At 37.8% G+C, this 12133-nt stretch overlaps 1 protein-coding gene across 1 annotated transcript in view; it reads right to left on the reverse strand.

Moving 5' to 3' along the window:
* Positions 1 to 4409: 4409 nt before the first annotated feature.
* Positions 4410 to 12133, reverse strand: part of mamdc2a (MAM domain containing 2a) — a 46497-nt gene continuing 38773 nt past the window's right edge. Inside the window, exons 8-14 of the mRNA XM_062417070.1 lie at positions 11622 to 11768; positions 9366 to 9631; positions 9051 to 9171; positions 6541 to 6687; positions 5962 to 6221; positions 4564 to 4648; positions 4410 to 4471 (exon numbers count right to left, since the gene is read on the reverse strand). Coding sequence (XP_062273054.1) covers positions 4410 to 4471; positions 4564 to 4648; positions 5962 to 6221; positions 6541 to 6687; positions 9051 to 9171; positions 9366 to 9631; positions 11622 to 11768 — 1088 coding nt within the window. The remainder of the gene's footprint in view (positions 4472 to 4563; positions 4649 to 5961; positions 6222 to 6540; positions 6688 to 9050; positions 9172 to 9365; positions 9632 to 11621; positions 11769 to 12133) is intronic.

The raw sequence follows: 12133 nt of genomic DNA on the forward strand, positions 1-12133 counted from the left end.
TGTGGTCTAAAAGTCGTAGACATGTATGACACAGGAGTCCCCACAACTTTATTGAATATTAAAAAAAATACAATTTAAGCAATAATCTGTAGAACTTTTTGTTTCTGTTCATCTTGTCTACCTGCTTTTTCTCTAAATAATGTATACATTGTATATCTTCCATCTAATCCACAGACCTGATACAAAAAGAATGACAAAAAGGAAGATGACAGAAGAAAAACACCTAAAATCATGATCTTGTCTGACTGCAGTAACAGTCCTATGTGCACACAAATGTTTTTAAAACGTGTCGTATGACTCCATTGGACATGAGGATGTACTTTCAGTCAAAAACAGCAAGGAAAAGCTGGTTTATTTTGGAAATAATTATGTAAAAACTGATTACCGGTTTCAGCATCCTCCTGCTGATCCCTTGTACAAATTTGATATTTTGGTGTCTCAATGTCTTCAACCACGAATAAGGAGTGTCAGATGAGGTTGAAGCTCCAGAAAAATCTAGTGAGTGGACAGTGAGTTTGTCCAAACATTGAGTCTAGAGTTTAGTGAAGAATCTAAGGAAGAAACCAGGCTTAAGACCTCTGAATCATCGCACACGTTTCCAATTTCCATGGTGACCAACTGTTGGTTCAGTCTGGTTGTCAAGCTAAACAGGAGGACCAAATCATTTTAATAACAGCTCAATACAGCTGTGGTGTGCAGAGGGACATCTCTAAATGCCAGCAGAGGACCTTTATGAAGACAGGAGGTTTGGAACGTTGAAATGTGTTGCTGAAACATTTGCAGGAACAGTATGATGATATTGATGTAAGCATCAAAGGTTTCCAGCACCCCAATAAATCCACTTTCTGAAACAGATACTGACATACCAAATGCAGTGGTCATTGCCTGGAAGTGCCTTATGAGTTAAACTGAAGCTGGACTCAAATCCTTTGTCAAAGGGGAACTGACATAAAACGACTGTGTGAATTCTATGAAGAAGTTGCCTACATAGCCTTGGTTATATTCAGTTATATATTAGGTTCAGAGTTGAGATAATATATGTAGTGAGAAATATCTTCAAAATGATGTGGTATTGGTATTCAAACTTGAAACTTGTCCACATAGCTAAGCTTTTACATTATGTCTATCAAGTGGCACTATTTCTAAATGCTAACATCGGATATTGGAAACAAACAAATATATACATAACAGAGACAGTGCAACATTGGAAGACGCAATATTATTATAAAAAACATTATACTGTATAATGTCAAAGGATCTTTCTAATTTCTCAAAATGAATGGCCAGTGTTTTTATTTCAGATCACAGAATGGTAGGGCCCAAGCCTCGTCTACCATAGTGTCTTACCTATTGTTAATATGTAAGTAGTATCTTTGAATGGATTACATGCTTTGATTCCTCTCAGAGGGACAACATGGCATCAGTCATGGCCCTGTGTCACTATGGCCTGAAGTGCACAAATGTGGTTCCTTCCTTTTTTTCTTTTCTATGGTTTTCCATAAGTCCCAATAAAGCCCAGTTAGGCTGATCAATGAATAAGTCAGAAATGAAATAATATCTGGCTTAAACGAATCTAACCTGGATATTCTATATATTCCAAGCCAACAACGAATTGGTCTTCCACTGAGAAGTAGCATGTGTATCAAATCCTGATATATCATATTCCTCTGTGTCATAGAGCTCTACTGCTGTCCAAAAAATATTAAAAACAGATCAGTGAGCCACACCGCTGCACTGTGTGACGTGAAAACACACAAAGTAATTTATTGTCTCTCAATCCCACACACACCATTCTGCTGCCAAAAAAACTAAAAGATAATCCCCTACAAATGTACAAGTTCTCCTGTTTGAGTAATGTTTTGCTCTGTATTTTTTTAGCATGTATGCATTGTATGTACTGAGCCTTTTTTCTCAGTTATTGAGAAATAGACTATCATTGTTGGTTTGGGTCTTTTCAGGTGATCTCTGGACAATATATAATATTACATTCTCATAGAAAACAGTGGGTTTGTCATTATCTCTCAACTCTAATGAACATATCTAATTTTACACACCACTGCAGATTGAGCAGTTGTCTTTTGTATAACAGTACAGTGCAGAGGCCTTGATTTACTTGAGACAGACTATGATGGACAAGCTTTTCTTTATAGTTTCTTCTGTTTATTTAATCAATGTCCTCCCTGTTTTTCTGGTCTTCTCTCCTTCGCTGTTGCCTTTGTTTTCTATAAATGTGAACTCAACACATGTTTCATATTAAAACACATCCAGAGGTTCCTTGTTTTTCTTTGGTATGGGACACCTGGCAAACAGACTTTTCTGACAATAGTGTACTCTCTTCCTGATATGTAGAGTTATAGAAGTAGAGTAGGAGTTTCTGGCACAACTTCACTGACTTCCAAGGTGCATGAAGAAGGGAGAATAGTCTAAAGAGGTCAAAACTCTAACAACAGTTCTAGCATTTAGAACAACTTTATTGTTAGACCAATGTGATTCATGACACACAAACATGTAAATAGAGTAGGAAGAAGAAAAAAATCAAATTGAAAAATATGAAACATATAAAAGAATCAATCATGTACATCCAGACATGTATCTGCCAATGGGGCATCTACAAATATGGGTTGGGTAGATGGTCATATATCCAATATGATCATATGACTTCAGGCCAAGAACCCTCCACATATACCATATACCCAACCCATCTTTGTAGATGCCCCATTGGCTAATACATGTACATGGGTCTACAACATTGGTTGTCATTTGTATATTTTTATTTATTGATTGATTGATTGATTTTTTTCACCTTTTTGATTTTTTCCCCAGCTTCATACCTAACCTATTTAAATGTTGTTTGTAATGTGTTTCATGGTGAATGTGATGAAAACACGTTAGTCTAACAATAAAGTTGTATTGCTGGAGTTTCTCTGATGATGTGCAATAGTCACACACTGATGATGCTGTAGTAGTTATCAGGGTTATGAGGAAACACAAGACTTGACATTTCTGCCTGGGTTACAAATGCACCAGATGGAGTTTGAAAGACATGCATGTACAGTCTGAAGGAAGAGATGGTCATAAAAGATGCCATTGAGCTGAATTGTGGCAAATGTGAGACTTTGACCAATACTAGACACTACCACAGACAGCAAAGATTTGGACTATTCTTTTTTTAAGTCTGCCTCCTGTGAGGACAACTTTATATATCTGGTATCTGGTCAAAAACAAAATCTATTTAACCCATTTAACTTTTTGGGTAATCTTTACTACTTGTATGAGGTATGTAATGCACAGACAGACCATCAGATTGTGTTATGGTTGCTATAGATACAGGTTGTGCTTTAGTGTATAAACAAAGAATAACACAAATCACTGCTGACATAAGAGATCCTGCTGGAGACATTTTTTTCATCTTATACACGAACAGAAGGAGTCTCTAACATGTTCTAAAAAAAGTTTGGAACAAATGAGGTCTGAATGAGGTCTGTAAAACATAAAATTTAGGGTCAATAAGAAAAAAAATCTATGTTTTATGTTGTCATGGCCTCAAAGAGGTAGGAAAAGCAAAGAAATGATTTGTAAATAGCACTTTCTTGGTGTGAATTACATCTCAAAAGGGCGCAAGTCAGGCTATCAGTTATCAATACACAGTGAAAAGTGACAAATGTTGGATGAACATTCTGATGGAAGCCCAGTATTCATGTTAAATTATATTTGGACCTGTCATTAGACCCTGCAATGTGTATCACACTGAGCCTTCTGACAGGTGATTCATTTTCTTGCACTGACCTTACCTTTAAGCTGCCTTTAAATCCTCTCACAAAGAGCAGATACTCTATATTAGCTGTCTCCAATGGTTTGATAGGCAGGATCATCTGAATGTAGTCTTGCTTGTAATCTTGAAAGGACGAACACGGCGTCACTGTCCTGCTGTGATGAGGTCAGCCCAAGGTTGGAGTGTATCAAAAATGTTATCACTGTATGAACGTAGCAATGGTTAACCTTTTCACCGATTTATCTTTTTAAATCACCAATTGCAATGAAAAAACGAGAATTTTTTTTTGTATGGTGCCAATAGACCTTAACACTTGATTGGGATTTTGTATTTGAGTGTCATGAAATTGAGGTGTGACTGTAAAGTGATGTCATATAGAAAAGTAATATTTTGTTAGAAATGATGATACAATACAATTCATGTATCTTTAAGAGTAAGAAAAGAAACATTGAGAGTTGGAAAGAGAAGAGAGACAGCAGTGCATTCTGGTAGAGGACTTGGCAGCAACAGAAGCAATGCTCTATGACTCAATGTAAATTGTCTTGCTGAACTGATCACATTCACACACCTCTGAATGTCACCCAGCCAAGCACTGAGAACCTAACAAGCATTTATACAGAAAGACTCCCTGTCAGTATCAGTTCTCAATCTCATTGAAGTATTCTGAGAAGCCTGAGTATGAAGTAGTGTCACCGGGATCTGAGGAGGAGGACAAGAAAAACACTGATGTGAATGAAGAACATAAATCATCTGTTTAGATTTGAACAGGTTCAATAAAGATTTACACTAACCTTCACATGGTCCCCTTCTAAAACTGATGTCATCGATAGCCATGTCACTTCGTAGTGATGGACCTCGGATAGCTTCAAATATAATCTGCAAGAAAAAAAACGATTTAGTATTTAATAAATGTTTATAACACACTACACTGTAGTTATAAGCAGATATAAGGACATTTTTTATTTTATTAATGTACAGCTTCTGTACAACTTCTCCTATGAAGACATTTTATATTATTAAGGGTAAGGTAAGGTAAGGGTAAACTTTATGGATCGCCCAGGGGGAAATTTAAAATGAACACAACAGTATTCTTGCAATAAGTGATATAAAATAAAATAAAATAAAATAAAAACAAAATATATTATAAACAATCTCTAAAATAACTGTTTTACTATATTGTGTTACAACATACCCCTAACATACTGTTCATATTGAGTCATTTCAAAATATCCGCTCATAATTAGTCTATATAAATAATCTCTGAACCACTAATCATTCATGTGTACCTCATCAGTCATTAATCCCTAATGAAGCTTTCAGAGAGCAGAGAGAGTGTAATCTTCAGATTTTACACTTTTAGTTGAGAAAAAAATACTTAATCATATTATATAATGCTCTAATGATATAAAGCACTGGAGAATATAATGCTTTGATTAAATGGTGATGATGAATGATGAATAAACACTATTTTTGAATGTTATTTTTCATTTTTTAAATAAATATTAGTCAAACACGCAACAAAAAAGTGTGTCTGCTGAACAAAAACATTTTTTAGAAAGTTGGAATATTTCCATGTTTGTAACACCCAACACCCTGAGCTGATACATCTGCCCACAAATGCAAGAGCACTACCTGTCAAACCATTAGCACTTTATTTTAAAGGCTACTTTAAAAAAATATATTTTATGATTTTATGGTGTAAATATGTCCTTTATTTTCATGTGGACATGACTGATCAGTTTGAGAACGGCATCTTGCTTCCTTGTATGCTCAAAGCATATTTGGAAGTGACAATACAAATGATTCTGATTCTGATTCTGATGAGATTGAGAGACCTGACACCTGAGCAACATTTGTCTTTGGCCTCGAGAACTGGAAGCCAACTACTACTAACTTGTTTCAGTTTTTGACAACCACCAACAAAAAACCTTGAACATCTGACCTGACTGCTCATGAGGAGTTCTTGTTTGTTACTGTGGGTACTCAGAAGATACAAATAGTGGGGATACAAGTGTAACCATAATGTACTTTCAAGGGGTTTGTTTTTATGCTCCAACAGGGACAACTGCTGACAAAAGCAGTGAACCCCCCAAGCTGCTGCTAGGTGTTTATTAGTGTTTCTCTCTCACTCACTCATCTGTATTTTGAAGAGCCAAGCTATTACTCATATCACCCTCACACTGGTGTACCTGGTGTCGGACATCACAGTGGTAGTCCACCATTGCCCTCATCCAACTGACACTCTGCTCACCACGCCGTCTCCACAGCAGCGTATCATGCTCTCTGCTGCTGTGGCGCAGGAGCACGCTCAGTATGCCGGTGCCAGATCCATACATGTTGTAGTAGAAGATTAAACACTGAGGAGAGGAGGAACCCCGAAGCTCAGAAGTCAGCAGCCGAGCTTTGTGACCGGGACGCATGAGCGATGCCTCGATGTACATGAAATAACCTTGAGGAGGGACACAATAGACAAATCCATGAATAACATTTTAGAGTATGAAAGTTTATTCATCCCAGTGTAGACTTTGCAGCTGTAAAAATACAACACACATGATACTGTACTACTGAAAACAGAGGAACCGGAAGTATTAATTACACAGTTAACAACTCCTATATTCAGACAGCTTTAGCACAGTTGTGTCTGAATGGTTGTCAAACTGTTGCTATTAAAATCTTTAACAGTGGAGTGATGTGTCATCTCTTCATGTATAAACTTATACAGGGTTCCATCTCTGTCAGTGAATTGAATAAAGCAGTGAATGACTCACCCACCCCAGTTGTATGGTCTCCTCTGGGTCCTGTGTAGGAGGTGGGAGTGTATCCTCTGACTCGGAGCCAGTCGGCCTTGTCTTCTTCCTTATCCTGGATGTATCCACAGATTCCAGTTTCAAAGTTACACTGGCCTGGGAGGGAGTCTGTGGAGCACACACACATAGCCAGTAACAGCACAGCAGTTTTCATTTAAGCTCCAGGATCATTGTGCAAATAAAGGAGAGCCCAGCAGATCAGGTCAGTGGTGGCATTTCTATGAGACCATCAACCTCAGATAATAATCAACATAGTTGCTTGTTGACATGGTTAAGTTTTTCAGTCTGATATCACAAGCATTGTCTTGAGTTCAGCTGTATCTTGCTAAAAAAAAAGAGGCACTAATAAGTTGCATTATGGGAAATGTAGGACGAGGCATTTATGAGGCCTGACTCATACCAGGGAGTAAAGCCAGGATATCTCAGACACTACAGCTTTACTTTTAAAATATATATATATTTTTTTTAAGATTTTTTTTCAGGCATAGACACCTTTATTTGATAGTTGCCAGACAGGAAACATGGGAGAGAGAGGGGGGTGTGACATGCAGTAAAGGTCCACCGGCCGGGATTCGAACCGGGGTCCACTGCGTACGTGGCATGCGCTCTAACCACTCAACCACCTGCGCGCCCAAAATATATTTTTAAATCTGTCCCCTGTGAGTTCCTCAACTTCATGGAGGTGTAAAACTAACTTTTAAAGGGGTGCTCCAGGGTTTCTAATGGGAAGGGTGACACTAAGGTTTTGAACCAAGGTCACGTAGTAAGTGAACCTTTTGGGCTGAGATTATTTATTAGTATGGCTGTTAACGTTAACTCGTTAATAACGTGTTAATAACGTGTTAATAACGTGTTAATAACGTGTTAATAACATGTTAACGCAAATACATTTTAATGGCACTATTTTTGACGTGCTCATGGTGTTTGACTAGGGTTGCCAACCGTCCCTTGAAAAATGGAATGGTCCCGTATTTAGAAACAAAATGACGTGTCCCGTATTGAGCTGAAAAGGGAGGCATGATGTCCTGTATTTCCGTGAGAATCAAAATAGTCTGTAAAATGTCAATGGAATCAATGAATGACAGGGTGTTTTATATGAACATTTACGGTAATCTTATTGCCAGCGCTCTCCTGCTCTGTGACCAATGAGCTGACAGCACACTCACACACGTGAATGACAATGCAGAATCTGGCTCTTCTCATTGGTCGAGGTACTGTTGCTCTCAAGAAGAAAGCGGAAGACAAGACTTTAAGGCACAAAGGACCTGATTTACTAAAGGTCTGCAAATGTTAAAACGTGTGCAAACTTCTCTAAACGCCCTCTTCCAGCGGCTGCCCTCTTTTATATTTGAATTGTTCTGAACTGTTTCAATAATAATACAACATACATTTGCATAAAGAAAGCATATGCATGTTAATAAGAGTAATAAAAATGTTCTTTAAAAAAAACATATATATATGGAGTACATTTAGACCAAAAAAGTGTGATTAATTTGTGATTAATTGTGGGTTAACTCATGACAATCATGTGATTATATGATATCAATATTTTAATTGATTGCCAGACCTATTTATTAGGCTTGTTTTTTTATTTTTTTGTTTATTTCTGTTTTTGTTTTTAGTTGGATGTCTGCATTTAATGTTCGTTGCTATGTGCCTTATTTGCAACACTTGATTTTGACTCAGTCTTGAATAACAAATACTGGTATGTACATTGCTGTGTTTTTTTAATCTAATGGTACTTTTTTCAAAAGCTTTGCTTGCAGCTCTGACCCTTTGATGCATGGACTCTAAAAGACCTCTGAAGGTGTCCTCTGGTATCTGGTACCAAGATATTAGCAGCAGATCCTGCAAGTCGTGAGGTGGGGTCTTTATGGATTGGACTTGTGTTTCCAGCACATCCCTCAGATGCTTAATTGTATTGAGATGTGAGGAATTTGTAGGCCAAAGCAACACCTTGAACTCTTGTGGCAGGGTGCACTATCCTGCTGGAAGAGGCCACTGCCATCAGAGAATACAGTTGCCATGGAGGGGTGTACTTGGTCTAAAACAGTGTTTAGGTAGGTGGTTCATGTCTAAGTAACATTGACATGAATGCCAGGACCCAAGGTTTCCCAAAAGAACATTGTACTGAAAATCACACTTCCTCCCACAGTGCGTCCTGGAGAAAGGAAAAAGTTTTGGTATGAACCATTATATTTTAGGTTACTGGGAACAATAGCGAGGAAATGCATGTTTGTAACAGTGTTACTGTTTGTAATTTGACCTCATTAATAGCAGCCTCATTTACTGCCACAGGAAACACAATGTATTTGTCACAGTGTTTCTCACTAACCACAATCATAAATCAACAAATGGCTTTTTGTTTTAGAGGAAGAGCTGCAGATCCTCAGCAGGGTAACTTTACTGTATCCTGCTGTTATGTGTGTGGAAAAACTGCAGTATGACATGCATGTATGACATGCAGGTACTGTATGTTTTAGTGAGTCTTCTACCTGCTGTGATCCGACAGTCCCCCAGGCTGACAGTGATGTCATCAATGGCTACCAGGCCACATTCCCAGAAGTTCTTACATATGCTGACAAACACAATCTAGGAAACAGAGAAAAAGACTGAATACTACCATTCATCCAGTTATCATCGTAGTTCATCCATCATCCATGCATCGATCCATTCTTTTACTTCAGCATCAAAAGCTTTAGCCAATCACTGTATATGGTCAGTTGAGTAACTCTCAAGTCTTTCCATTCAACCTCCACATACACCAACCATCTAATGATTCCTACCTTGGAAAGCATGGGCTTCATGTAGGTGATCTCCACTTTTGTCCAAACAGCCTTGGAAGAGTGAGTCAGGCTCCACACCTTCTCCAGAGCCACGTTGTTCTCATCATAAATGTACAGAGCCAGAGCATTATCTACTTTCCTAAATCCATAGAGAAGGTAGTAGAACCTCAGACAGTATTTGTGATTCCCTGGTAAAAGGGGTCCATGAAGCCGACCCACGTAACCAGGCCTGGAAGTATATCGACTGTCTGCCAGGAGGTAACCGCCTTAAAAGAACAGGAGGGGGTGTTGTTTGTTACAATATGTCACAATACTCTACAACTGTAGTGTTACTGTACATGCACAGTAATACTGTGTAGTGTGTACATCATGAGGCAGTGAGCAGTGCTAGAAGAAGTACTCTGCTTCAGTAAAAGCAATACCATACAGCAATGTGAAAATACTATTACAAGTACAAGTTCTGCATGAAAAATCCTACTTAAGTAAAAGTACTGCAGTATTATGAGCTTGATGTAGTTAAAATATTACAGTAATAGTACTGCAGTATTATGAGTGATGTAGTATGCAGTATTACAGTAAAAGTACTGCAGTATTATGAGCGATGTAGTATGCAGTATTACAGTAAAAGTACTGCAGTATTATGAGTGATGTAGTATGCAGTATTACAGTAAAAGTACTGCAGTATTATGAGTGATGTAGTATGCAGTATTACAGTTAAAGTACTGCAGTATTATGAGTGATGTAGTATGCAGTATTACAGTAAAAGTAGTGGTTTGGTCCTCTGACTGATATATTATTATTATGACATCATTAGATTATTAATAGTGAAGCATCAGTGTTAGAGCAGCATGTTACTGTTGTAGCTGCTGGAGGTGGAGCTAGTTTACACTACTTTATATACAGTTAGCTAGTTTAGTCCAGTGGTTCCCAACCTAGGGGTGGAGCCCCTCCAAAGGGTCAGCAGATAAATGTGAGGGGTGGTGAGTGTTAGGGAATTTTCTATAACTAATATGCACTGGGTCAAACTAGGCTTTGCCGTCATAAAAAGGCCACACCAAATATTGGGTTTAGACACTGTCTCTCCTTGAGATAGTGGTAAGCAGTGAGTCTGCTCCTTTTGGGGAAAACAGGAGGCATTCTGATAGTGTTGCTATAGCAGCCAATGTCAGATATGACTGTTTTCCCTGAATGGGGTAAAGGTAACTGGAGTCAGAGGTTTGATATAGTGTGGGATGGAGGACAAAGTTCCTGAGTGAGGTCTAAGCAATGTTTTGTCTATAGACCAGTAGACTACATTCTGTATATTGTAGATATGTTGGTCTGCCCATATTTGGGCATGGCTCAATCTGTGGAATTATCTGTGTGGTTTAAAGTCTATCCCCGGAGGAGAGAAACTTCAGAATTGAAGGGAGCATCAGAACATAACGTGTACTGATCATTCGCTCATTTCTCCTTGATCAAGTAAATAAACCTTTTCAATACAAGACATCCTGGACTCCTGTCTACTCTCTCCATTGATGTATGGGCTGCATAATTAAAATCTCTATCAGTGAGATGATTAATGGGAGAGGAAAGAAGAAAACACAAACTTCTTTTCAGTTTTTGGACTTTTTCTCTAATCTTTGATTTTTGCTGAAATATTGGATCATTTGAACATTTATTGAAATGAAAGCATGTGAGAAGTTTAGAGGGAAAAAAATCACTATTTGGTGGAGCTGTTAACAACTCATAGACATCTGAAATGTGAGCCTGACTACACACTGCTTTTTGTTTTTGTTTTTATTTTAAAAGCTTGTTATATTATCCATTGTGTCAAATCTGCATCTGAAAAGTAACTAAAGCTGTTAAATATGTAGTGGAGTAGAAAGTATAATATTTCCCTCTGACATGTGGTGGAGTGGAAGTATCAAGTAAAGTACAAGTAGCTTAAAATTGTACTTAAGTATTCGAGTAAATAAACGTAGTTACTTTCCAGCACTAGCAGTGAGTGAGGAAACTGATATCCTAGCCAGCTGTACAGTTGCAAGGAATATATATATACTAAGAGTGGAACAATTTCACAACATTCCAATATCAGTACACTCACTGTGGTGTCACATACACTCATACACTGCAATCCAATACAACAGCTCTGCCATCAGTTCTACTTTTATGAACCTCATACCTTTTCAGCCATTTATTTTGTCAAAAAATCCAAGAATCAATGTCAATCAATCAATGTTACCACTGTGCAGCGTGTGCTTCAGTGTGACTAACCTGTTCCTGTAGTATGGTCTCCTATCCTGTAGGCATTAGGTTTAACTGAAACTCTGCTCCACGCTTTACTCTCTGCTGTCTCCTGATAGTACAGACACAGCCCGTTGTCAAAGTCACAGTTGGCTATAGATGGATCGAGGGGCGGCTCTGGAACAAAAACAAAGCATTTGGCTGTTTAGATTAAGAAGATGAAGAAAGAGACAGAAAACACTGCAAGTCATAAAGAAGACAATACAACTGATGAATGGGAAATAAGCTAACAATGTTTATTTAAGTGTGATGATTTGGTTTTCTATCATATTCCTGACATTACTGAAAATACTTGCTATACTCTCAGTGTGAGCCCTGAACTAATAACTAGCTTGTCCAGAGGTTTCACTGTAACTTAGTTCTGTTATAGATTTCTGGAGTTGAAGTGTGTTTCTGTATGTGTTATGTGTTTTTATTTACAGTATTTGAAACATTTTGTGGAATAAGTCATATTGCTGTATTTGTTATTTTATTTAACTAAC

The sequence above is a fragment of the Scomber scombrus genome, chromosome 4, assembly GCF_963691925.1.
Source record: "Scomber scombrus chromosome 4, fScoSco1.1, whole genome shotgun sequence".
Lineage (NCBI taxonomy): Eukaryota > Metazoa > Chordata > Actinopteri > Scombriformes > Scombridae > Scomber > Scomber scombrus.